This window comes from Salvelinus sp. IW2-2015, linkage group LG15 (genome assembly GCF_002910315.2).
Source record: "Salvelinus sp. IW2-2015 linkage group LG15, ASM291031v2, whole genome shotgun sequence".
Classification (NCBI taxonomy): domain Eukaryota; kingdom Metazoa; phylum Chordata; class Actinopteri; order Salmoniformes; family Salmonidae; genus Salvelinus; species Salvelinus sp. IW2-2015.
This window is the reverse complement of record NC_036855.1, coordinates 43440259-43464271: the sequence shown is the minus strand read 5'-3', so window position 1 is coordinate 43464271 and position 24013 is coordinate 43440259. Positions and strand designations below refer to the sequence as shown.

General features: G+C 40.7%; 1 protein-coding gene across 2 annotated transcripts in view; it reads left to right on the top strand.

The window, feature by feature from the left end:
• The window catches only part of ddx31 (DEAD (Asp-Glu-Ala-Asp) box polypeptide 31), a 53118-nt gene extending 29545 nt beyond the window's left edge, over positions 1-23573 (top strand). For both annotated transcript variants that reach the window (XM_024001702.2, XM_024001703.2), the window contains exons 20-21: positions 465-648; positions 22931-23573. In XM_024001702.2, coding sequence (XP_023857470.1) covers positions 465-648; positions 22931-23078 — 332 coding nt within the window. In that variant the 3' untranslated portion in view covers positions 23079-23573. The remainder of the gene's footprint in view (positions 1-464; positions 649-22930) is intronic.
• Positions 23574-24013: the final 440 nt, after the last annotated feature.

Sequence of the window (24013 nt, the reverse complement as noted above, 5' to 3'; positions counted from 1 at the left end):
GCACACAAGAAAAGACAAAGCAATAAGATGAGAGTTTAAAGACAAAGGAAAACTGCAGGAGAGTAGAAAAAAGATGGGAAAGTATGGCACCTCCCCCTTTCCATTTTTAAAACAGAACCCTAACATTGAAGAAAAACAAATAGTTGGGAATAACACAAAGAAAAATAACAGATTTAAGCACATGGGTTAAAAAAAAAAATCGCGTGCATATCACCATAAGTGCGTAATCACCATGCGTTACAAACCAACTTCACCCAACATTGCTGGGTTAAAAGGACAAAAAAATATGAAAAATTATGTTTAAATGATCGTTGAAATTAGAGTGTATATAGCAGGAAAGTTTGGGTACAGAATCAAAAGAACGGCTTCCTCACTAACAGTTTGTCTTGGTGACTGGTTTAAACTCCTGTTTTGTGGTCATCGTTTTAGTGACGTTCACGCAGCGCTTTCCTCTGTTGATTTAGCCTTGCAGTCGTTCCTACGGGCGTACACTGCCTACCCGTCCAACATGAAGCACATCTTCCATATCAAAGCCCTGCACCTGGGCCACGCCGCCAAGAGCTTCGGCCTGAGGGACGCCCCACAGGGCCTGGTCACCGCCGCTGCCAAGGGCTCCAACAAAGACAAGGGACAGGCCAAGAACAAGAGGTGAGCCTAAACACTGCGGCACTGCTAGCATTACTTAACTGTCTGTCACTTTTTTACTGTCATTCATACAGCATCTTTTTTTTTAAATGTAAAAATCTGTTTAGCATGTATGTATGTACAGTTGAAGTCGGAAGTTTACATACACCTTAGCCAAATACATTAAACTCAGTTTTTCATGATTCCTGACATTTAATCCCAGTAAAAATTCCCGGTTTTAGGTCAGTTAGGATCACCACTTTATTTTAAGAATGTGAAATGTCATAATAATTGCAGAGAGAAATATTTATTTCAGCTTTTATTTCTTTCATCACATTGCCAGTGGGTCAGAAGTTTACATACTCAAGTAGAATTTGGTACCATTGTCTTTAAATTGTTTGACTTGGGTCAAATGTTTCGGGTAGCCTTCCACAAGCTTCCCACAATAAGTTGGGTGAATTCCTCCTGACAGAGCTGGTGTAACTTAGTCAGGTTTGTAGGCCTCCTTGCTCACACACGCTTTTTCAGTTCTGCCCACAAATTTTCTATGGGGTTGAGGTCAGGGCTTTGTGATGACCACTCCAATACCTTGACTTTGTTGTCCTTAAGCCATTTTGCCACAACTTTGGAAGTATGCTTGGGGTCATTGTCCATTTGGAAGACCCATTTGTGACCAAGCTTTAACTTCCTGACTGACGTCTTGTGATGTTGCTTCAATATATCCACATAATTTTCCCTCCCTCATGATGCCATCTATTTTGTGAAGTGCGCCAGTCCCTTCTGCAGCAAAGCACCCCCACAACATGATGATGCCACCCCTGTGCTTCATGGTTGGGATGGTGTTCTTCTTCGCTCTCCAAACATAATCATGGTCATTATGGCCAAACAGTTCTATTTTTGTTTCATCAGGCCAGCGGACATTTCTCCAAAAAGTACAATCTTTGTCCCCATGTGCAGTTGCAAAACGTAGTCTGGCTTTTTTATGGCGGTTTGGGAGCAGTGGCTTCTCCCTTGCTGAGCGGCCTTTCAGGTTATGTCGATATAGGACTCATTTTACTGTGGATATAGATACTTTTGTACCGGTTTCCTACAGCATCTTCATAAGGTCCTTTGCTGTTGTTCTGGGATTGATTTGCACTTTTCGCACCAAAGTACGTTCATCTCTAGAAGACAGAACACGTCTCCTTCCTGAGCGGTATGACGGCTGCGTGGTCCCATGGTGTTTATACTTGCGTACGATTGTTTGTACAGATGAATGTGGTACCTTCAGGCGTTTGGAAATTGCTCCCAAGGATGAACCAGACTTGTGGAGGTCTACAATTTTTTTTATGCGTTTTGGCTGATTGATTTTCCCATGATGTCAAGCAAAGAGGCACTGAGTTTGAAGGTAGGCCTTGAAATGCATCCACGGGTACACCTCCAATTGACCCAAATTATGTAAATTAGCCTATCAGAAGCTTCTAAAGCATTTTCTGGAATTTTCCAAGCTGTAAACTTCTGACCCACTGGAATTGTGATACAGTGAAATAATCGGTCTGTAAACAATTGTTGGAAAAATTACTTGTTATGCACAAATTAGATATCCTAACCAACTTGCCAAAACTATAGTTTGTTCACAAGAAATTTGTGGAGTGGATGAAAAACGAGATTAGTGACTACAACCTAAGTGTATGTAAACTTCCGACTTCAACTGTATGTATGTGTGTGCAGTGGAGGAAGCTGCCTTTTTTTGCTTTTGAAATAGCAGCCATAGCGAGCTGCCGTTCCTGTCCCTCTGGGTGTAGAGGAGTGGCTGTATGTCTAGACCCCCAGAGGACGATCCGTATGGCCAGGCGTGGCCGTTGCTAGGGGTGTCTGACACTGGACCTGCCTCCACTCATCTCTGCTCTCACACAGCTATTAGTGGTCATCTGAGGGATCCCCCTGAGGCCCAGCACTCAGGTTCTGGCCTGACTGGCTTCTGGCTGGCTGCTTGGCCTGGACTCGCCCTCGAGACAGACGCAGGCAGCGCAGCACAGCCGGAGAGAGGGAAGGAGGGTCAGCTCAGCAGGGTGCCCTAGTGCTCATTAGCCTGCTGATTGTGGGAGACATGTTAGTATATTCTGCGCTGCTTGGACTGATTAGCGTGGGCTCTCACTTCTACAGCGAGCTAGCAGCTAGCACCTGCTATAGATTAATGCAGTCTGACTGACGTTCAGCTCAGTGGAACTTGGTTCATTTGGTTTCGGTGAGCTAGGTTTGTAAAACGATTCCTTGCCCATCACCGTGATGTAAGAGTGTGGTTCATGTTTTTTTCCTGTGTGTGTCCCAAGTGGCACCTTATTCCCTATATAGTGCACTACTTTTGACCAGGGTCCTGGGCCTCGTTTCCCAAAGCCTTCATAGCATTCAGATCATTGTTAGAACCGTCTTACCATCTTCGGTTGTTTCCCAAAACCATTATTTCTAAAGTTGCACTTGAAAACGTTTGTTATTTTCCGACTGCCTTAGATGCTTTTTTGCCCTTCCCAGTCACTTTATACACAGAAGAGCTCAGCTAAACACAGAATTAAGAGTTTTCTGTCGCGCTGTGACCGCCGATAACTTCAGAACGAAGTAGACTACAAATACAACGTTGCCAATTTCTTTGCAATTGTTACGAACAAGTAAAGAATAAAATAGTTTGAAGTGAAAATAGAGATGACTGCAAAAGATAAATGGGCTACGTATGCCTGTATATTAAAATCACATTGAAGTCAATTGTATGTTCATTCAATTGCATTCTATTTGCCAGTACTAGGCTGTTTGTCATTTTTGGCTCAATATATTTCATGATGTGTAATGTGCCATCTTGATTTAGTGTATTATTATAGAGTAAGCATTTATAATGTTTTCTTACAGACCGAATAAAACATTTATTAAATTGAGATTTTGTCACTGGCCTACACACAATACCCCATAATGTCAGAGTGGAATAATATTTTAAGAAATGTCTTGAGTCAGGTATTTAAACCCTTTGTTTTGACAAGCCTAAATAAGTTCAGTAGTAAAAAAGTGTTTAAGTTACATAATACTTTGCATGGACTCGCTCTGTGTGCGGTAATACTGTTTAACCCCCTACAGCATACTAAAAAAATCCCCCTTAAGAATCAGCAGTGACTATGGAGGTGTAGCGTCTCCATCCGCCTATGTTGTCGCACTTCCGCATCTGCTGTGAAAGGTGACAGAGCTAGAGCGGTGTTTGTCAGACCATGAGACATCCCAAAGATCAGTCTTCTCACAATATTGCTTGTAGCTTCCGAACGGTTTGGCCTACAAACTTTTAGGGAAAGATGACAATCAAGAACATGATGGTGTTCCCCGTTTTGCTCTACGACCTCCACAAGTGTCAGGAGACTCGTCTGAAGTCGGTACAGACGATCTGCCAACTGCTGTCTATGGCGTCCGAACCGTTTTGGGCTACACACTAATAGACTAATGAACATGTGCAGACCATACAAGACTTGACTGAAGGTCCCTTGGTAACAGTTGAAAAAATTTATGGAAGTACAATGCCTTCAAAAAGTTTTCAGACCCCTTGTCTTTTTCCACATTTTGTTACCTTATTCTAAAATGGATTAAAAAGTAAATAAATCCTCAATCTACACACAATACACCATAATAATAAAGCGATAACAGGTTTTTAGAGATTTTTGCAAATGTATAAAACAAAATAACAGACCTTATTTACATAAGTATTCAGACCCTTTGCTATGAGACTTGAAATTGAGCTCAGGTGCATCCTGTTTACATTGATCATCCTTGATGTTTCTACAACTTGATTGGAGTCCACCTGCGGTAAATTTAAATTGCCTGCACATGATTTGGAATGGCACACACCTGTCTATATAAGGTCCCACAGTTGACAGCGCATGTCAGAGCAAAAATCAAGCCATGAGGTCGAAGGAATTGTCCGTAGAGCTCCGACACAGGATTGTGTTGAGACACATATCTGGGCAATGGTACAAAAACATTTCTGCAGCATTTGAAGGTCCCCAAGAACACAGTGGCCTCCATCGTTTTTCAATGGAAGAAATTTTGAATGATCCGTACTATTCCTAGAGCTGGCCGCCCTGCCAAACTGAGCAATCGGGGGAGAAGGGCCTTGGTCAGGGAGGGGACCAAGAAGCCGATGGTCACTCTGACAGAGCTCTAGTGTTCGTCTGTAGAGATGGGAGAATCTTCCAGAAGGACAACCATCACTGTAGCACTCGGAGAAGCAGACACTAATCAGGCCTTTATGGTAGAGTGGCCAGACGGAAGCAACTCCTCAGTAAAARGCAAATCACAGCCCACTTGGAGTTTGTCAAAAGGCACCTAAAGACTCTGACCAGGTAGTCACCTGGAACGCATTTCAATTAACAGCTGTGCCTTGTTAAAAGTAAATTTGTGGAATTTCTTTCCTTAAATGCGTTTGAGCCAATCAGTTGTGTTTTGACAAGGAATTATAAGTGAAATTATCTGTCTCTAAACAATTGTTGGAAAAATGACTTGTGTCATGCACAAAGTAGATGTCCTAACCGACTTGCCAAAACTGTAGCTTGTTAACTTATGGCTGGGATCTTATGGCTGGGATCCCGTTAACGATCGATATGACAACAGCCAGTGAGAGTGCAGGGCGCCAAATTCAAACAGAAATCTCATAATTAAAATTCCTCAAACATACAAGTCTTTCACACCATTTTAAAGATAAACCTGTTGTTAATCCCACCACAGTGTCCGATTTTCAAAAAGGCTTTACGACGAAAGCACAACATATCATTATGTTAGGTCAGCACCTATTCACAGAAAAACACAGCCATTTTTCCAGCAAAAGAGAGGAGTCACAAAAAGCAGAAATAGAGAAAATTAATCACTAACCTTTGATCTTCATCAGATGACACTCATAGGACTTCATGTTACACAATACATGTATGTTTTGTTTGATAAAGTTCATATTTATATCCAAAAATCTCAGTTTACATTGGCGCGTTATGTTCAGTGATGTTTTGCCTCCAAAACATCCGGTGATTTTGCACAGAGCCACATCAATTTACAGAAATACTCATAATAAACATTGATAAAAGATACAAGTATTATACATGGAACTTTAGATAAACCTCTCCTTAATGCAACCACTGTGTCAGATGAAAAAAATTATTATTATTATTATTATTATTATTWTTTTTTTACTTTACGGAAAAAGCACACCATGCTATAATCTGAGTACAGCGCTCAGAGCCCAAACAAGCCATAAAGATATCTGCCATGTTGTGGAGTCAACAGATGTCAGAATAGCATTATAAATATTCACTAACCTTTGATGATCTTCATCAGAATGCACTCCCAGGAATCCCAGTTCCACAATATATGTTTGATTTGTTCCATAAAGTCCATCATTTATGTCCAAATACCTCCTTTTTGTTCGCGCGTTCAGTACACAATCCAAACTCACGATGCGCGGGCAAGTCCATGCGAAAGTTCAGACGAAAAGTCATATTACAGTTTGTAGAAACATGTCAAACGAAGTATAGAATCAATCTTTAGGATGTTTTCATCATAAATCTTCAATAATGTTTCAACCGGAGAATTCCTTTGTCTGTAGAAATGCAATGGAACAGAGCTAACTCTCACGTGAGCACGCGTGATCAGCTCATGCCACTCTGGCAGAGCCCTGACTCATTCAGCTCTCATTAGCCCCCAATTCACAGTAGAAGCATCAAACAAGGTTCTAAAGACTGTTGACATCTAGTGGAAGCCTTAGGTGGTGCAAAATGACCCATAGACACTGTATATTGGATAGGCAAACCTACAAACCTCAGATTTCCCACTTCCTGGTTGGATTTCTTCTCAGGTTTTTCCCTGCCATATGAGTTCTGTTATACTCACAGACATCATCCAAATAGTTTTAGAAACTTCAGAGTGTTTTCTATACAAATATACTAATAATATGCATATATTAGCAACCGGGACTGAGTAGCAGGCAGTTTTACTCTGGGCACGCTTTTCATCCAAACGTGAAAATGCTGCCCCCTATCCCAAACAAGTTAAGTAAGTGCAACACAGGGTGCATTCGCCAATTCATTAAAGGCTTTGGCTTGCTTTTATAAAGCAGGTCCTACGTGTTTGCTGAAATGTTCGTAATGTGGCTTGAACACTTTCATGAGGTGCTGAAACCCCTATTCTCAACCACCAAGAATGGGCGCATATCCGCAGCTGTAAACCAAAGACTGTAAAAAAATATATAAACACAGCCTACATATCGCTGTTTAGTTTGGCCCAGTCAGAATCGCCTGGCAAGGGCTGTTTGAATGGAGAGGGGATGAGATGTTATTTCTTTGCGTTTCCGTCTTGCTCTGGTATACTGGGGTGATGTTGGTGTAAATGTCAACATATTTGAGGTTTTGGCAGCTGCATAAGCTATTCTCGTTGAGCGTGGTTCATACTGTTAATGTTTTATCCACAACTTTCTGTCCATTGCCGTTGTGATCTACTGGGAAGCAGAATATTTCCCAAGCTGGAGATTTGAAACAATTGACGATCCTCCAATTCTGGTTTATCGACCCCACCTCTGCACCTCACAAAAGGACAGTTTGAAATGTGCCAATTATGATTAGAATTTTGATTACAACATGCTAGTTTTAATGAATATCCTGAAATGTTAGGTTTTTTCCACCAGATTTACTCAGAGGCATACAATGCAGCATAGGCATAGCCTATAGGCCTAGTGTTTTTATTTTGTAAAACGTTTCATTGTGTGTTCATTCGTATTCACAGTGCGGACCGAACAGAGGTCCCTGTACGGAACTGTTCAGTACGAATACATGTACCGTTACATCCCTACCATTTTGTAGATCATAATTAGGTCAATGCAATAGAATAGCCAGCCCTTTTCATTCACAGTTGGTGATTACATAATTATGCATCGTTCGCTCCAGCCTTGTTCATCAACGTAGCCATTCTCCCCCTTTTCTCCCTCGTGATACTTAATTTATTTAATCTGTTATGTGTGAAATTCGTTTAGGTTCAGTTTTGAGGCAATTATCGGGGTGATTATCAACTGGGCACGGCACATACCACTGTCAGAAGAAGGAGCAGAGCAGGCACTACTGTCGAAAAGGAGGGGCAATGGATGAAATCCATTTTTTYAATTTGTTTATGCCATGCGGTCCTAAAGCTGGTTAAAACTCCAGTTTGTAATATTATGATTCTAACAATTTGTTAAATAAAATAAAAGCAGGTGTAGATCTTACAGTGAAATGCTTACTTACAAGCCCTTAACCAACAATTTTAAGAAATAAAAGTAACAAATTAAGAGCAGCAGTAAAATAACAATAGCGAGGCTATAGAAAGGCGGTACCGATACAGAGTCAATGTGCGGGGGCACCGGTTAGTCGAGGTAATTAAGGTAATATATACATGTAGGTAGAGTTAAGTGACTTATGCATAGATAGTAACAGAGTAGCAGCAGTGTAAAATAGTGAAGAGGGGGTGCAAGTGGGGGGGCAAGTTGAGCTGGCCCATCGGCAAACTTGATGGTGTTTGAGTCATGCCTGGCCATGCAGTCATGAGTGAACAGGGAGTACTGGAGGGGACTGAGCACGCACCCCTGAGGGGCCCCCATGTTGAGGATCACCGTGGCGGATGTTTTGTTCCCTACCCTTACCACCTGGGGACGCCCGTCAGGAAGTCCAGGATCCAGTTGCAGAGGCAGATGTTTAGTCCCAGGGTCCTTAGCTTACTGATGAGCGTTGAGGGCACTGTGATGTTGTAACGCTGAGCTGTAGTCAATGAATAGTATTCTCACATTGGTGTTCCTTTTGTCCAGGTGGGAAAGGACAGTGTTGAGTGCAATAGAGATTGCATCTGTGGATCTGTTGGGGCAGTAGTCAAATTGGAGTGGGTCTAGGGTTTCTGGGATAATGGTGTTGATGTGAGGCATGACCAGCCTTTCAAAGCACTTGAATATAGGTGCTTATAGTTCGTCCAATTTATTATCCAGCGATTGTACGTTGGCCAATAGTACCGATGGCAACAGCAGATTAGCCACTCGTCGGCGGATCCTCACAAGGCACCCCGATCTCTTTCCACGATATATTTTCCGTCTCTTTCTCCTGCAAATTACGGGGATGAGGACCTGTTCAGGTGTCTGGAGTAAATCCCTCTCGTCCAACTCATTAAAGATAAATTCATCGTCCAGTTCAAGGTGACTAATCGCTGTTCTGATATCCAGAAGCTCTTTTCGATCATGTGAGATGGTAGGTGCAACATTATGTACAAAATAAGTGACTAACAATGTGAATAACTAAATAAAATAGCACGGTTGTTGAAGAGCCCATAAAACGGCAGCCATATTCTCCTGCTCCATCTGTCCCATTTTTATATAGACTTATTTAGAAAAAGTCAACGACGAAGGGGGGCATGACTTTAAAAATGGCAGACTAATAATATTTTTTAATTCACGAGCAGTCCAAATGACTGTTCTAGTGTTAATGACCTCACTGGCTGCTGTCCTTAACAGCTAGGCTAATTATCGGCCAGGACCCCTAATGAATAAAGCCTGCGTGAAACAGTATCGGACACTCCTCTCTACAGTTTTACTATGCTCACAGACACACACTTACACAGCGACACTCACTGTTTTAACCCCAGCCTAGACATCATCCATATGGCCTGTCTGATGGTTGGCTCAGCTTTGAATGTGTTACCACTGCTCTCGTGTTCACACACACCCAGTCTCACTGATTTGATAACAGCTATTGGCTCTTTCTAACAGACTCCCTCGTTCTCCTAGTGTCTCTCTCAGGACCCCTCTGGCCCTATACAGTGCACTAGTTTGACCAGAGCCCTATGGGCCCTGGTGAAAATTTGTGAACTGTATAGGGAATAGGGTGCCATTTGGAAAGCATCCTGGGACAGTGTTTTTTTTGGGGTTCTCCGGCCACCTGTCAGTAGAGACTTCATTACAGGTGTATGTATGGCTGCGGTGTTGCACTGTCCTTGTCCAGGCAGGTCCTCTCTCTAATTGCCTGAATAGTCCAGCAACAAACATACAAACACATACACAAAGCCTTCTGAGGCACATCTCACACACACTCCCTACTCCCTCTGGTGTAAACTCTAGCTAGACTTCACACAGCCAAGGGTGTTAAGAATACATGGAGACCACCTTTCATTGTTTATTTACATTGCCGTCTCTGGTGGTGAGGCTGAGGTTGCACTAGGACTTGCCTGAGGGGGTTATTTTGTCCCTTGTGCTTACGATGTTCTTTGTCCTTTGATAACAAACAGACGGCAAACAATTAAACAAACAAGAGCTGACTATAAAATAGCATTATATTTAGACTGTGCCCCATATCCTACATTCCTTATCTCTCCAGTCATTGTGAATGTTATTTGGTCCAACTTTCTGAATTGTTTGAATTAACATTTTGAAAAGCTAGGTAGTTGATTTTATGTATTTTTTAAGAGCCATAACTGAAAAGGAATTGGTTACAACTTTCATTGCAATTTCAAAGAAACTGATCTAGAAAATGGTAGTGGCATGTAGATGTACTTCAATAACAATCGTCTGTGAGAGGGAGAGGCGAAGGGGCGAATGCATGCATATGCGCTGGGGTGGGTTTGAGGCGGGGGGATTCTCCGCTAAGTATTGAACTTTTGACGGATGCCAGATCCGGCAGTGAGAGTGATGCATTCTGTGTGTAGATTAATCTCTCATAGACAGACTATGTAAACATAAATGGTACGGTAGATCTCATGATACAATGGGATGCATGAGATAACGAGCAGCATTATTTCCTGTGAATTAGACACATCACGATTTCACAGGTGCGTCTTTCACATTTCGGAAGTGGAGGGGACATTTGGTCCATAGATAGTTTGTGACGTTGTCAGCTAACCATATGTGCGCTTCCATGGGGCAGAAGTCAGCGTATTGTTGTGATTCTGGATGGCCAGATTGTTAGCAAGAATGATGAACTCCCATGTGGGGAATCGTAAGTGGCTTGTTTCATCATGTTATTGATATCATATCTTGTTTTGAGGTGTTTTGACTGACTTCATGTCAATGCTAATATGGGTCAAATTCGCTAGCTAACTAACAACTGTAACGATGTATTTTAGAGACATGCTCATTGTGCAAATGTATATGTTTAAAAAATATATATTGGAGATGAAATATAGCTTACATTTTGTTAACAATCTAAGCCAACCCTGTCTGTTTTTCCCCATAGTTGCGCACACCTCGATTTTGTTGCTTAACAAACAACCCGTCTAACTTGCAAAGAGAGAGGAGCTCTTTGTTCCGGTTCCGATCCTCGTTCTAGCTCTACTCTTAACATTTATGGACCCAGAACTTAATCGGGCATCTGACCAATTATGGGAGACTTCAGTTCTGGGTTAACCGAGATTTGTGGAGATATATGCTCTTCAGTCAGTCAGGCTCCCCATTCATATGTCCTCCAGTAGGGGTCCCTATAGAGCACACTATAGCTGCAGATCAATAATCCTGTTACTGGAAGGCAGGCTCCTCTGGGGTGATCAGTTTCACTGCCCTGGGTGTTTGCTGCAGCCTACTGTGCTCCGTGGGCCCTAAATGTCCCTCTGGGCTGGGCAGCCCGGGGCAGGCTCCAGCTCCAGGGGTTATTGATTAGATAAAGACACAGGCTGGTTTTACATGGTCCCCCTGCTGCGATGTGACATGACAGTTATCGTTGGTCAATAGAGATCCTCACCTATACACACAACAGTCAGTCACTCTTTTCTCTGGTGCTTCTCTCCCTCCTTGTGAAGATGGGTTATTAGTACTCACCACAGCCAGAGATGGGTCTGTTCTCCTGTAGTGTCGTCTTTGGGCTAGCTGAGGCTTGTTTGGGAAGAGGTAGTATGTTCAGGATGAAGTAGAGATTTCGTTTTTTTAACCTCTAATTCCTCCCAAACCCGGATCCGGGAGCACCCCCCACAGTAAAAAAGCTGACTAGCATAGCCTAGCATAGCGTCACAAGTAAATACTAGCATCTAAATATCATTAAATCACAAGTCCAAGACACCAGATGAAAGATACACATCTTGTGAATCCAGCCATCATTTCTGATTTTTAAAATGTTTTACAGGGAAGACACAATATGTAAATCTATTAGCTAACCACGTTAGCAAAAGACACCACTTTTTTACTCCACCACTTTTTTACTCCATCAGTAGCTATCACAAATTCGACCAAATAAAGATATATATAGCCACTAACCAAGAAACAACTTCATAAGATGACAGTCTGATAACATATTTATTGTATAGCATATGTTTTTTTAGAAAAATTTGCATATTTCAGGTATAAATCACAGTTCTACATTGCAGCTGCAATCTGAAATAGTGCCGAAGCTGCCAGAATAATTAGAGACCAACGTCAAATACCTAATTACTCATCTTAAAACATTTCTGAAAAATACACAGTGTACAGCAAATGAAAGCCCAACATCTTGTGAATCCAGCCAATATTTCAGATTTCTTAAGTGTTTTACAGCGAAAACACAATATAGCATTATATTAGCGTACCACAATAGCTAGAAACACAACCGCATTTACCAGCAGCAAAGGTTAGCGATCGTAACAATCCAGCAAAAGATATATAATTGGACTAACCTTGAAATACTTCATCAGATGACAGTCCTGTAACATCATATTACACAATGCATATAGGTTTTGTTCGAAAATGTGCATATTTAGCAGCACAAATCGTGGTTATACAATGTGATCAGTGGCAACAGGTCATGCATTCTGGCCGGCGCCATCTTGGAAAGGCACCTAATCTAATCRATAAATAATCGTAAACTTGACTAAAAAATACAGGTTGGACAGCAAATGAAAGATGCATTAGTTATTAATGCAACCGCTGAGTTAGATTTTTAAAATTAACTTTACTAGACATACAGTGTGCGTTACAGCCAGACTAGTGCCGCAATAATGGCGGACAAATGCGTTTACATTTTTCCACATAAATACGGAATAACATCATAAATAGCTCTTACTTTTGGACGAGCTTCCATCAGAATCTTGGGCAAGTGGTCCTTTGTCCAAAAGAATCGTTGCTTGGTTGTAAAACGTAGTCTTCAACTTCGGAATTAGCAGCTAACATTAGCTATGTGGCCACAACATGCCCAAATGTTCAAAGCGCAATACTAAGGAAATTCCGAAAATAGCAATATACTCGCATAAACTGATATAACTCGGTTTAAAATAACTTCGTTATGATGTTTCTAACACCTATATCGAATTAAATTACAGACGGATATAGCTAAGGCCGATAACTGAGCGTTTCAAAATGCCATCCTGAGGTCTTGCTTTGCGCAATGACGAACGACGAAAAGAGAGCTCCCTTCGTTCCTTGGCCTTTTATAAGCTCTGAGAACTACGTAGACACTCCATTCCACTTCTCATTGGTTACTGACATCCAGGGGAAGGCGGGTGCAGTTCATGTCGACCCATAGGATACATACAGAGCTTTAAACTGATCTGAGAACAGAGCCTCGTTTTCAGACCTTTGCAGTTCCTGTCATGAATTTCGCTGCAGAAAGAGTTCTGGTTCACCCACAGACATAATTCAAACGGTTTTAGAAACTAGAGATTGTTTTCTATCCAATAGTAATAATAATATGCATATTGTACGAGCAAGAATTGAGTACGAGGCAGTTTAATTTGGGAACGATAAATGTCTAAGTTGAAACAGCACCCCCTGTAGTGTCAAGAGGTTTAAGTAAAAAAATAAATAATAATAATTCATATTTAATATCCGAAACATACAATATACTTCCAGTGAGGCCGCTCAACAACTACATTATACAAGTCATCCAACAGACTCCCATTCAGAGCGACACACAGAAGCATCCAGGGTCAATGCCCTGCTCAAGGGCACGTTGACAGATCTCCCAGCAGGCAAAAAAACGTGAACCCGAACCCTCAAAGATCCCCCACACAGTTCCCCAATAGCTGTCCCTCAACCATTCGAGACCCATCACACCCCCCCAAGAAGAAAAATGTTAAATACAAATAATTCCATCCCCACCCTCAAGAACCCCCCAATTCACCAACAACCAAGAGAATGAACTAAAGAGAAAAAAGAAAAAGACAGAAGAAAACAGCTAACAATGCAAAAAAAATGTAATAAATCAATTCAAAACAAAGGACATCAAGGACAGCTAACATCATAACGGCAATGCCAGCTGTATATGTTTGTATGCATGTCTGGCACTATTACATGCATATGTCTGTTCTTGTATGCGTTTATTTGAATGAGTGTTTGTGTATATGCATGTGTACAAACACCTGCACGGCATCAGCCTCAGGCAAACCGGCATTAGTTATAAAAACCCTGCCCCTCAGTGTCATTCAAACACACTTTTCATTATTTTTACTTTTCTCTTTGACCATCATTCTGTCTCCCGCACAGCAACTCCACTCCCACTTGTCTCCAATTCCACATCCCAACCCTCAGCTTCCCTCAGCCCATCCCATCTATCTCTGCTGGCCACCCACTTCGGGTTTCTACGCAACACATATCTTTCAACTATGCTGTGATGTTTAACGTACAATTTCAATCTATCTAATCAAATAGAATCCACAGATTGCGATTTGAAGATAAATACTTTCACTAAGAGTATTTGTATATTAGTAATTGACTGACTCGGTCTCTCCAGATCTCCTAACAGTATCCTCACAACAAAATCTGCAGAGCTTTGATGATTTTATGCCCCAAATATTCTACATTTTGTTGGTGGCAAGAATTCTATATAATAATTTTAGCTGAAAAGCACGAAGTCTTGAATCTTGCATTGTTTTATATATCAACTCATACACCCTGTACCATGGAATCGGTACATTAAAAATCTCTTCCCAACTATTTTGCAGTCTGTATGGCACAGTTGTCAACATCCTGGTCCTCAAATGAAACTGGTATACTTTCCTATTTATGCTATTTTATTCCTCCGCCAGTTTTGATCCTTTATATTGGGCAGACAGAGCAGTTCCCTACCTCCTCCCGCTGCCACCTGCCTCCTCCATTTTTGGGGTAATGCTGTAATCAATTGGTTGTACTCTTGGATTGAGCAGACCTGTCTGTACAATTCTGATAACTCCATGAAGGACATAACTCTACCATTCCAATTTACACTATAATTTAAGAACAAAATAYACTTTTCAAACATATTTCCCATAAATACAGGTATTTTATCAACCAGCACATTTAGTTCAGCCATAATATGTGTTGTATTTCAAGGGGATAAAATAGGATTTGTAGCCATACTTGTTTGAAAAAGAGACACTTTGAAAAAAGTATAATTTTCAATTAATCGAAAATGAGACATGGAAATCTACACAAAGGCAAAAAAATTTAAACAAGCTAAGCTTTTCTTAGTAATCTATTTGAGAACCATTTAGGGTTCAAATAAAACCTTTGAATAAGAAAAGCTTTGAGAGGTTTAGTGTTTTTATTTAATCTCAACCCACCCTATTCATTATACAGATAGACACGTTTTATTTTGTCTGGTTTAGCGTCCCAGATAAAGCAAACTATTTTTTGCTCATGATTTGAAAAACGAATCATCAGGAGTAGGCAGCGCCATAAGTGAGTAAACAGATATGACTAAGGAGTTAATCAGGGCAAGTTTTCTATTGAAATTCATTGTGGAGAGCTTATTTATATATTTTGTGATATGAATACCAAGTATGTCTACTTCACCGTCAGCCCATTTTATAGGTAAGCTGCAAGGTAATGTAAAAGTTGTATTTTTTAAGGATCCAATACGTAATATTGTACACTTATCAAAATKTGGTTTTAGTCCAGAGAGTACAGAACAATTATCTCAATCTTTTAATGAGACATTGCAGGGATCTAGCTTGCGGACTTAACATAAAACTTGAGTCATCGGCATACATGGACACCTTTGTTTTTAAGCCTTGGATTTCTAATCCTCTAATGTTGTTATTGGATCTGATTTTAATAGCTAGCATTTCGATGGCCATAACGAATAGATATGGTGACAGCGGACACCCTTGTTTAACTCCTCTTGACAATTCAAAACTCTCTGAGAAGTAGCCGTTATTTACTATTTTACACCTGGGGTTGCTATACATTATTTTTACCCATTTTATTTACCCAAGATAATTACCGAAATTGAAAAAATAGAGGAATTTATAAATAAAATCCAGTCTTTATCAAATGCCTATTCAAAATCCGCTATAAATACCATTCCTGGCTTCTTATATGTTTCATGATGTTCTATTATTTCTAGTAGTTGTCGTATATTATCTCCAATGTATTGTCCATGTAAGAAACCTGTCTGATCAGGATGAACAACACCTGGTAAAAGTGCTATGCATTTTGCTAGTATTTTTGCATCACAACATTGAAGTGTAAGGGGCCTCCAGTTTTTTAGATAGACCGGGTCTTTATATTTGCCATCTGGGTCTTGTTTTAATAATAGAGAAATCAGACCTTCCTGCTGAGTACCTGACAGACTACCATTTCTATAGGAGTAGTTAAAACAATCTAACAATGGAGCTTTTAGTATAATACAAAATACTTGATATATCTCTACCGGTATGCCATCAAGCCCTGGGGTTTTTCCAGAATTGAAAGGATTTAATAGCCTCAAAAAGATCTTCCTCTGTAATTTGACCTTCGCACTGATATTTCTGTACATTTGAGTTTCTGCAAATTATTTTTGTTAGCATTCCTGTATTGGAGATCCAGGAAGATTTTTTTGCATTTTTCACCATATTCCATCCAGTTTGCTTTATTTTTGTAATAGATTACATTAGATCGTTCTTGAATAAGTTCTTCAAGTTCTTTTTGTTTTTACTCTAACTTATTTTGTATCTCTGTAGTATCGTTTTTATTGCTATCTACCTGTACTATTAGTTCATGGATTTCCCTTGTTAGTCTTGTTTCTTTAGCCAGAAACTGCTTTTTGATTAATGATGAATATTGAATTGAATGACCCCTAAAGGTACATTTTAAAGGTATCCCAAACAATAAGGGGGTTTGCTGAACCTATATTATACTGGAAAATTCAGTTATAAATTATTTTCTTAGTTAAAAATAAGTTGTCCTCCAGTAAACTTTTATTACATTTCCAGTATCCCCGTCCACGTGGAAAATCTATAAGAGTTACGTGAATGCCAATTAGATGATGATCCGATCGCGTTCTCTCCTATTATTACTGTTTTAACCTTTGATGCAAGAGAGAAAGAGACGAGAAAGTAGTCAAGATGACTAGCTTGATTAAGTCTCCTCCATGTATATCTCACTAGATCTGGGGTTTTTGGTCTCCAAATATCCACTATTTCTAATGTGTCCATAATATTTGTGATTTCCTTAAGGGCACGTGATGATAGTTTGTAGAGTGATTACCTTTACGGTCCATTGAGGTACGTAACACTGTGTTATAGTCTCCTACCATAATGATTCGATAATTTGTTGCCTGTAAGTTCAATAAATTGGTTATAAATGTTTTCGAAGAAGTGTGGATCGTCCTGATTTGGACCATATAGATTAATGAGCCAAATCTATTTTTCTTCCATTTATATTTTTATGAGGATCCACCTTCCTTGCAACTCATTCCTGATTATTTACACATTCAGATCAAAATTTTTGTTAATTAATATCATCACACCTTTTGAGTTCCTTTGTCCATAACAAAATTATTTCACCACCCCATTCCTTTTTCCACGCAACTTCATCTAAGGATGTAGAGTGAGTTTCCTGTAAACAGTATGTTATATTCCTTTTCTTTTAGCCATGTAAAGACTATTAAAAAAGATCAATCTGCTAAACCGTTACAATTATAACTGGCTATGCTAATTTCACCCTTACTATTCTCCGTCTAAATTTACCATAATTAGTGCTTGTAAAGTTCCTGCCATCAGAGGTATGATGACGGTCAAAACTAGAGCTTTCAAATGTCTGATATTTAGAATTCAAGGTTCTAGCAATATTTGTTTTATTCCCTTGCCTGTGAGCCAATGCCACAGATGTTAGGAAATTGAGACAAGATATTGTGTGTAGTAAATCTGAGTAGGTTGATGTGTATGATATTGGATGTGATTTAGTGAGAGTGTGTACGATGTCTGTCTAGGAGTAAGACTATGTGTGATGTCCAAATAAAAAATAACTCTGCCAATTTGCATGGTTGAGTGTCTGTGTGTGTAACATGTATAGCCTTAATAGCATGTAACATGTATAGCCTTAATAGTCATGATAATTGTAATCCATATCGTATCACCGTCATAGTTGCATCATAATTACCTTTAACATCATTGTAAAACACATCCCAGCATTTCCATAGCAATTGACGTTTCACATGATCATGAAAGACTCGAGACGGCTTCACTACAGTAAAAATGTATTCCGTACAATATGTTATTATTCCCCAATGCCCCTATTCTGATATCTTCCCCTTGCTTTTTGTAAACATATAAACTTGTAGACAAATACATAAAAAAGATAGACCAACAATAAACATATACAATTATAAAACACTTCTCGACAATGGAGAGGAGTGAAAGAGAAGAGCAAGATCAGGTGTGTGTGTAAGTCCGTATGTGTCAGTGAGCATGTAATTGAGTACGTACAGTTCAAGTCGGATGTTTACATACGCCTTAAACAAATACATTTAAACTCCGTTTTTCACACTTTCTGACAATTAATCCTAATAAAAAATCCCTGTTTTAGGTCAGTTTAGATCACCACTTAATTTTAAGAATGTGAAATGTCAGAATAATAGTGATTTATTTAAGCTTTTATTTTTTTCATTACATTCCCAGTGGGTCAGAAGTTTACATACACTCAATTACTATTTGGTAGCATTGCCTTTTAAATTGTTTAACTTAGGTCAAATGTTTCGGGTAGCCTTCTACAAGCTTCCCACAATAAGTTGGGGGAATTTTGGCCCATTCCTCCTGACAGAGCTGGTGTAACAGAGTCAGGTTTGTAGGCCTCCTTGCTCGCACACGCTTTTTCAGTTCTGCCCACAAATTTTCTATAGGATTGAGGTCAGGGCTTTGATGGCCACTCCAATACCTTGCCTTTGTTGTCCTTAAGCCATTTTGCCGCAACTTTGGAAGTATGCTTGGGGACATTGTCCATTTGGAAGACCCATTAGCGACTAAGCTTTAACTTCCTGACTGATGTCTTGAGATGTAGCTTCAATATATCCACATAATTTTCTTCCCTCATGATGTCATCTATTTTGTGAAGTGCACCAGTCCCTCCTGCAGCAAAGCACCCCCACAACATGATGCTGTCACCCCCGTGCGTCACAGTTGGGATGGTGTTCTTTGGCTTGCAAGCCTCCCCCTTTTCCCTCCAAACATAACGATGGTCATTATGGCCAAACGGTTCTATTTTTTGTTCTACTTTTTTTTACCCCCTTTTCTCCCCAATTTTCGTGGTATCCAATCGCTAGTAATTACTATCTTGTCTCATCTCTACAACTCCCGTACGGGCTCGGGAGAGACAAAGGTCGAAAGCCATGCGTCCTCCGAAGCACAACCCAACCAAGCCGCACTGCTTAACACAGCGCGCCTCCAACCCGGAAGCCAGCCGCACCAATGTGTCGGAGGAAACACTGTGCACCTGGCCCCCTTGATTAGCGCGCACTGCGCCCGGCCCGCCACGGGAGTCGCTGGAGCGCGATGAGACAAGGATATCCCTACCGGCCAAACCCTCCCTAACCCGGACGACGCTAGGCCAATTGTGCGTCGCCCCACGGACCTCCCGGTCGCGGCCGGCTGCGACAGAGCCTGGGCGCGAACCCAGAGACTCTGCCCTAGACCACTGCGCCACCCGGGAGGCCCTATTTTTGTTTCATCAGACCAGAGGACATTTCTCCAAAAAGTACAATGTTTGTCTCCATGTGCAGTTGCAAACCGTAGTCTGGCTTTTTTATGGTGGTTTTGGAGCAGTGGCTTCTTCCTTGCTGAGCGGCCTTTCAGGCTATGTCGATATAGGACTCGTTTTACTGTGGATATAGCTACTTTTGTACCCGTTTCCTCCAGCATCTTCACAAGGTTGTTTGCTGTTGTTCTGGGATTGATATGCACGTTTTGCACCAAAGTACATTAATCTCTAGGAGACAGAACGCGTCTCATTCCTGAGCGGTATGATGGCTGCGTGGTCCCATGGTGTTTATAATTGCGTACTATTGTTTGTACAGATGAACGTGGTACCTTCAGGCCTTTGGAAATTGCTCCCAAGGATGAACCTGATTTGTGGAGGTCTACAATTATTTTTTCTTCTGAGGTCTATGATTTCTTTTTGCTTGATATCATGGGAAAATCAAGAGGCACTGAGTTTGGAGGTAGGCCTTGAAATACATCCACAGGGACACCTCCAATTGACTCAAATGATGTCAATTAGCCTATCAGAAGCTTCTAAACCCATGACATATTTTTCTGGAGTTTTCCAATCTGTTTAAAGGCACAGTCAACTTAATGGAATTGTGATACAGTGAAATAATCTGTCTGTAAACAAGTGTTGGAAAAATGACTTGTCATGCACAAAGTAGATGTTCTAACCGACTTGCCAAAACTATAGTTTGTTAACCTGTCTAGGACTGGGGTTCTTGCCAACAGCCAATGAAATTGCAGGGCGCCAAATTCAATCAAAAGAAATCTCATAATTGAAATTTCTCAGACAAACAAGTATTAGACACCATTTTAAAGATACAATTCTCGTTAATCCAACCACAGTGTCCGATTTCAAAAAAGCTTTTCGGCGAAAGCAGAACATATCATTATGTTGGGTCAGCAACTAGTCACAGAAAGCAAACAGCGGTTTTCGAACCAAAGAGAGTTGTCACAAAAARCCGAAATGGAGACAAAATTAATCACTAACCTTTGATATTCTTCATCAGATACTCCCGGGACAACATGTTACACAATACATGTATGTTTTGTTCGATCAAGTTCATATTTATATCCAAAAACCTCAGTTTACATTTTGCTTTGCCTCCAAAACATCCCATGAATTTGCACAGAGCCACGTCAATTTACAGAAATACTCATAATAAACATTGAGAAAGATACAAGTGTTATTCACAGATTTAAAGATATACTTCTCCTTAATGCAACCGCTTTGTCCGATTTTTTTTATTTATTTATTTATTTTTAATACGGAAAAAGCAAACCATGCAATAATCTGAGTACGGCGCTCGGAGACCAACACAACCCAAAAAGATATCCACCATGTTGGAGTCAACAGAAGTCAGAAATAGCATTATAAATATTCACTTACCTTTGATCTTCATCAGAATGCACTCCCAGGAATCCCAGTTCCACAATATATGTTTGATTTGTTCCATAAAGTCCATAATTTATGTCCAAATAACTCCTTTTGGTTCGTGCGTTCAGTACACAATCTAAACTCACGACACGCGGGCAGGTCCAGGCAAAAGTTCAGACGAAAAGTCATATTACAGTTCGTAGAAACATGTCAAATAAAGTATAGAATCAATCTTTAGGATGTTTTTATCATAAATCTTCAATGTTCCAACCGGAGAATTCCTTTGTCTTCAGAAATGCAATGGAACTCAAGCTAACTCTCACGTGAACGCGCATGGTCAGCTYGTGGCACTCTGGGAGAGACCTTACTCAATCCCCTCTCCTTCGCCCCCACTTCACAGTAGAAGCATCAAACAAGGTTCTAAAGACTGTTGACATCTAGTGGAAGCCTTAGGAAGTGCAAAATGACCCCATAGACACTGTGTATTCGATAGGCAAAGACTTGAAAAACTACAAACCTCAGATTTCCCACTTCCTGGTTGGATTTTTCTCAGGTTTTCGCCTGCCATATGAGTTCTGTTATACTCAGACATCGTTCAAATAGTTTTAGAAACTTCAGAGTGTTTTCTATACAAATCTACTAATAATATGCATATATTAGCAACTGGGACTGAGTAGCAGGCAGTTTACTCTGGGCACGCTTTTCATCCAAATGCGAAAATGCTAACCCCTAGCCACAATAAATGTGTGGAGTGGTTGTAAAATGAGTAATGACTCCATCCTAAGTGTATGTAAACTTCAGACTTCAACTGTATGTGTTCATATCCACTTCATAATGTTCAGATATTTTTACAGTTCCTATACTTTATTTTTTTCGTAACCTGAAGTCCCTTTTTGAATTTAGTACAGCCATTGTGTTATGGAGCTGTCTCGGAACAGCTTGCCATCTATAAAGAATTTGTCCACAATGACAAAGGCACGCTTACCCTTCTTCCTTTGTTGCCTTTGTACCTGATATAGTCTCTTACGACGTTCGTGTATCGCCCTTGAAAATTGGTGATTGAGACTGAATTTGGTCCCTTTAAGCTCCCTTCCCCTGCTTTTGATCAGCTCCTTTTGTTGGTAGTGTTCAAATTTTGCGATCGGTTGGGGACCCTTGGTCTTGTCGCTCCAAGTCTGTGTACCTGGTGGAAAGCCACCTTGTCTACAGTCTCTATATGAAGTTTCAAGGCGGATTTAATGAATTCTCTGATTGCGCCCTCTGGAGTATTGGATGCCTCCTCAGGAATCCCAGAAAAAAATAGATTTTCACGCATGCTACGACTTTGTATGTCTAATAGCGACTCCCTCATCAAATTTATTTATATAGCCCTTCTTACATCAACTGATATCTCAAAGTGCTGTACAGAAACCCAGCCTAAAACCCCAAACAGCAAGCAATGCAGGTGTAGAAGCACGGTGGCTAGGAAAAACTCCCTAGAAAGGCCAAAACCTAGGAAGAAACCTAGAGAGGAACCAGACTATGAGGGGTGGCCAGTCCTCTTCTGGCTGTGCCGGGTGGAGATTATAACAGAACATGGCCAAGCTGTTCAAATGTTCATAAATGACCAGCATGGTCAAATAATAATAATCACAGTAGTTGTCGAGGGTGCAGCAAGTCAGCGCCTCAGGAGTAAATGTCAGTTGGCTTTTCATAGCCGATCATTAAGAGTATCTCTACCGCTCCTGCGGTCTCTAGAGAGTTGAAAACAGCAGGTCTGGGACAGGTAGCAGGTCAGGGTTCCATAGCCGCAGGCAGAACAGTTGAAACTGGAGCGGCAGCACAGCCAGGTGGACTGGGGACAGCAAGGAGTCATCATGCCAGGTAGTCCTGAGGCATGGTCCTAGGGCTCAGGTCCTCCGAGAGAAAGAAAGAGAGAATTAGAGAGAGCATACTTAAATTCACACAGGACACCGGATAAGACAGGAGAAGTACTCCAGATATATCACCCGCTTGTCTAATGAAGCTGCTGCATCCTGTGCTCTCTCCCCTCAGACCTCTCAAGAAGTTTAGCGCTGAAGAGCGGGTGGCCAGTCTCACGCGCTCCGAATACGCCAGCGGGATTGATGGAGAATCCGCAGCCAAAAAGAAGAAGAACAAGAAGAAAAGCCAAGCCAATGGAGAGGAGGACGGAGTGGAATAGAAGTCAGGGGCTGGAAGGTTATCCCCGCTCACACAGGACAGCTCTCCTAACTCCTAAACCAATCTCCTGTCCCTAGCAGCTATAGTCTAGACATGTTTGTGATGGCCCCTCATAGATCTAAACCGATCAAATTATAGTTGAAAAGGTAATAACTCCACCTAGMCCTTTTTTTAGATTAGGTGGAGTATCTGTCACTTGATATTCATTACGCCCAGTATCTTCTCATCTAAAATGGTGCACCTAGAACGGGTGAAGGGGTTCTAGGGGTTGATTTGTGATTGTGCTGGTTGTGTAGCTTAAGGATGGGTGAATTCCATCCTTACCATAACCGTTTAACCCTCTACCTTTGCACAATCACTGTGTGTCTGTACAGAATTGATCCCAGAGCAGTGCTTGACACAACACCCACAAGTATGGGGCACCAGAAGTTGACGTAGTGAGTATAGTGTTTTTCTTTAGCAGTTCAGAACAGACTGACACAGTCTCAGGTTGTGTGTATTATTTTATAATGAATTGTATGGTGAGCCACGCACCATGGTCTATCACGTCAACACAAGTTAAGTATGTCACTGTTTCATGAAAAGAGTATGGTTGTTCTCCAGAATGTCAGAATTGTATTTTCAGCTACTGCATCGATAGGAATTTTGGTATACATCTGTGTGGACACGACTTTAAATGAACATTTTCAATTTTGAAAATATATGTTTTATTTGTTTCATAAAATAATGAAACAAAATGCATTCATGCTATCTTAAATGTTTCAGAATGTCAGAAATCATATAAGCAAAGTATATAAAATATTAAGAACACCTGCTCTTTCCATGACATGAAAGGTGAAAGCTGTGATCCCTTATTGAAGTCACTTCAATCAGTGTAGATGAATGGGAGGAGACAAGTTAAAGAAGGATTTTTAAGCCTTTAGACAGGGATTGTGT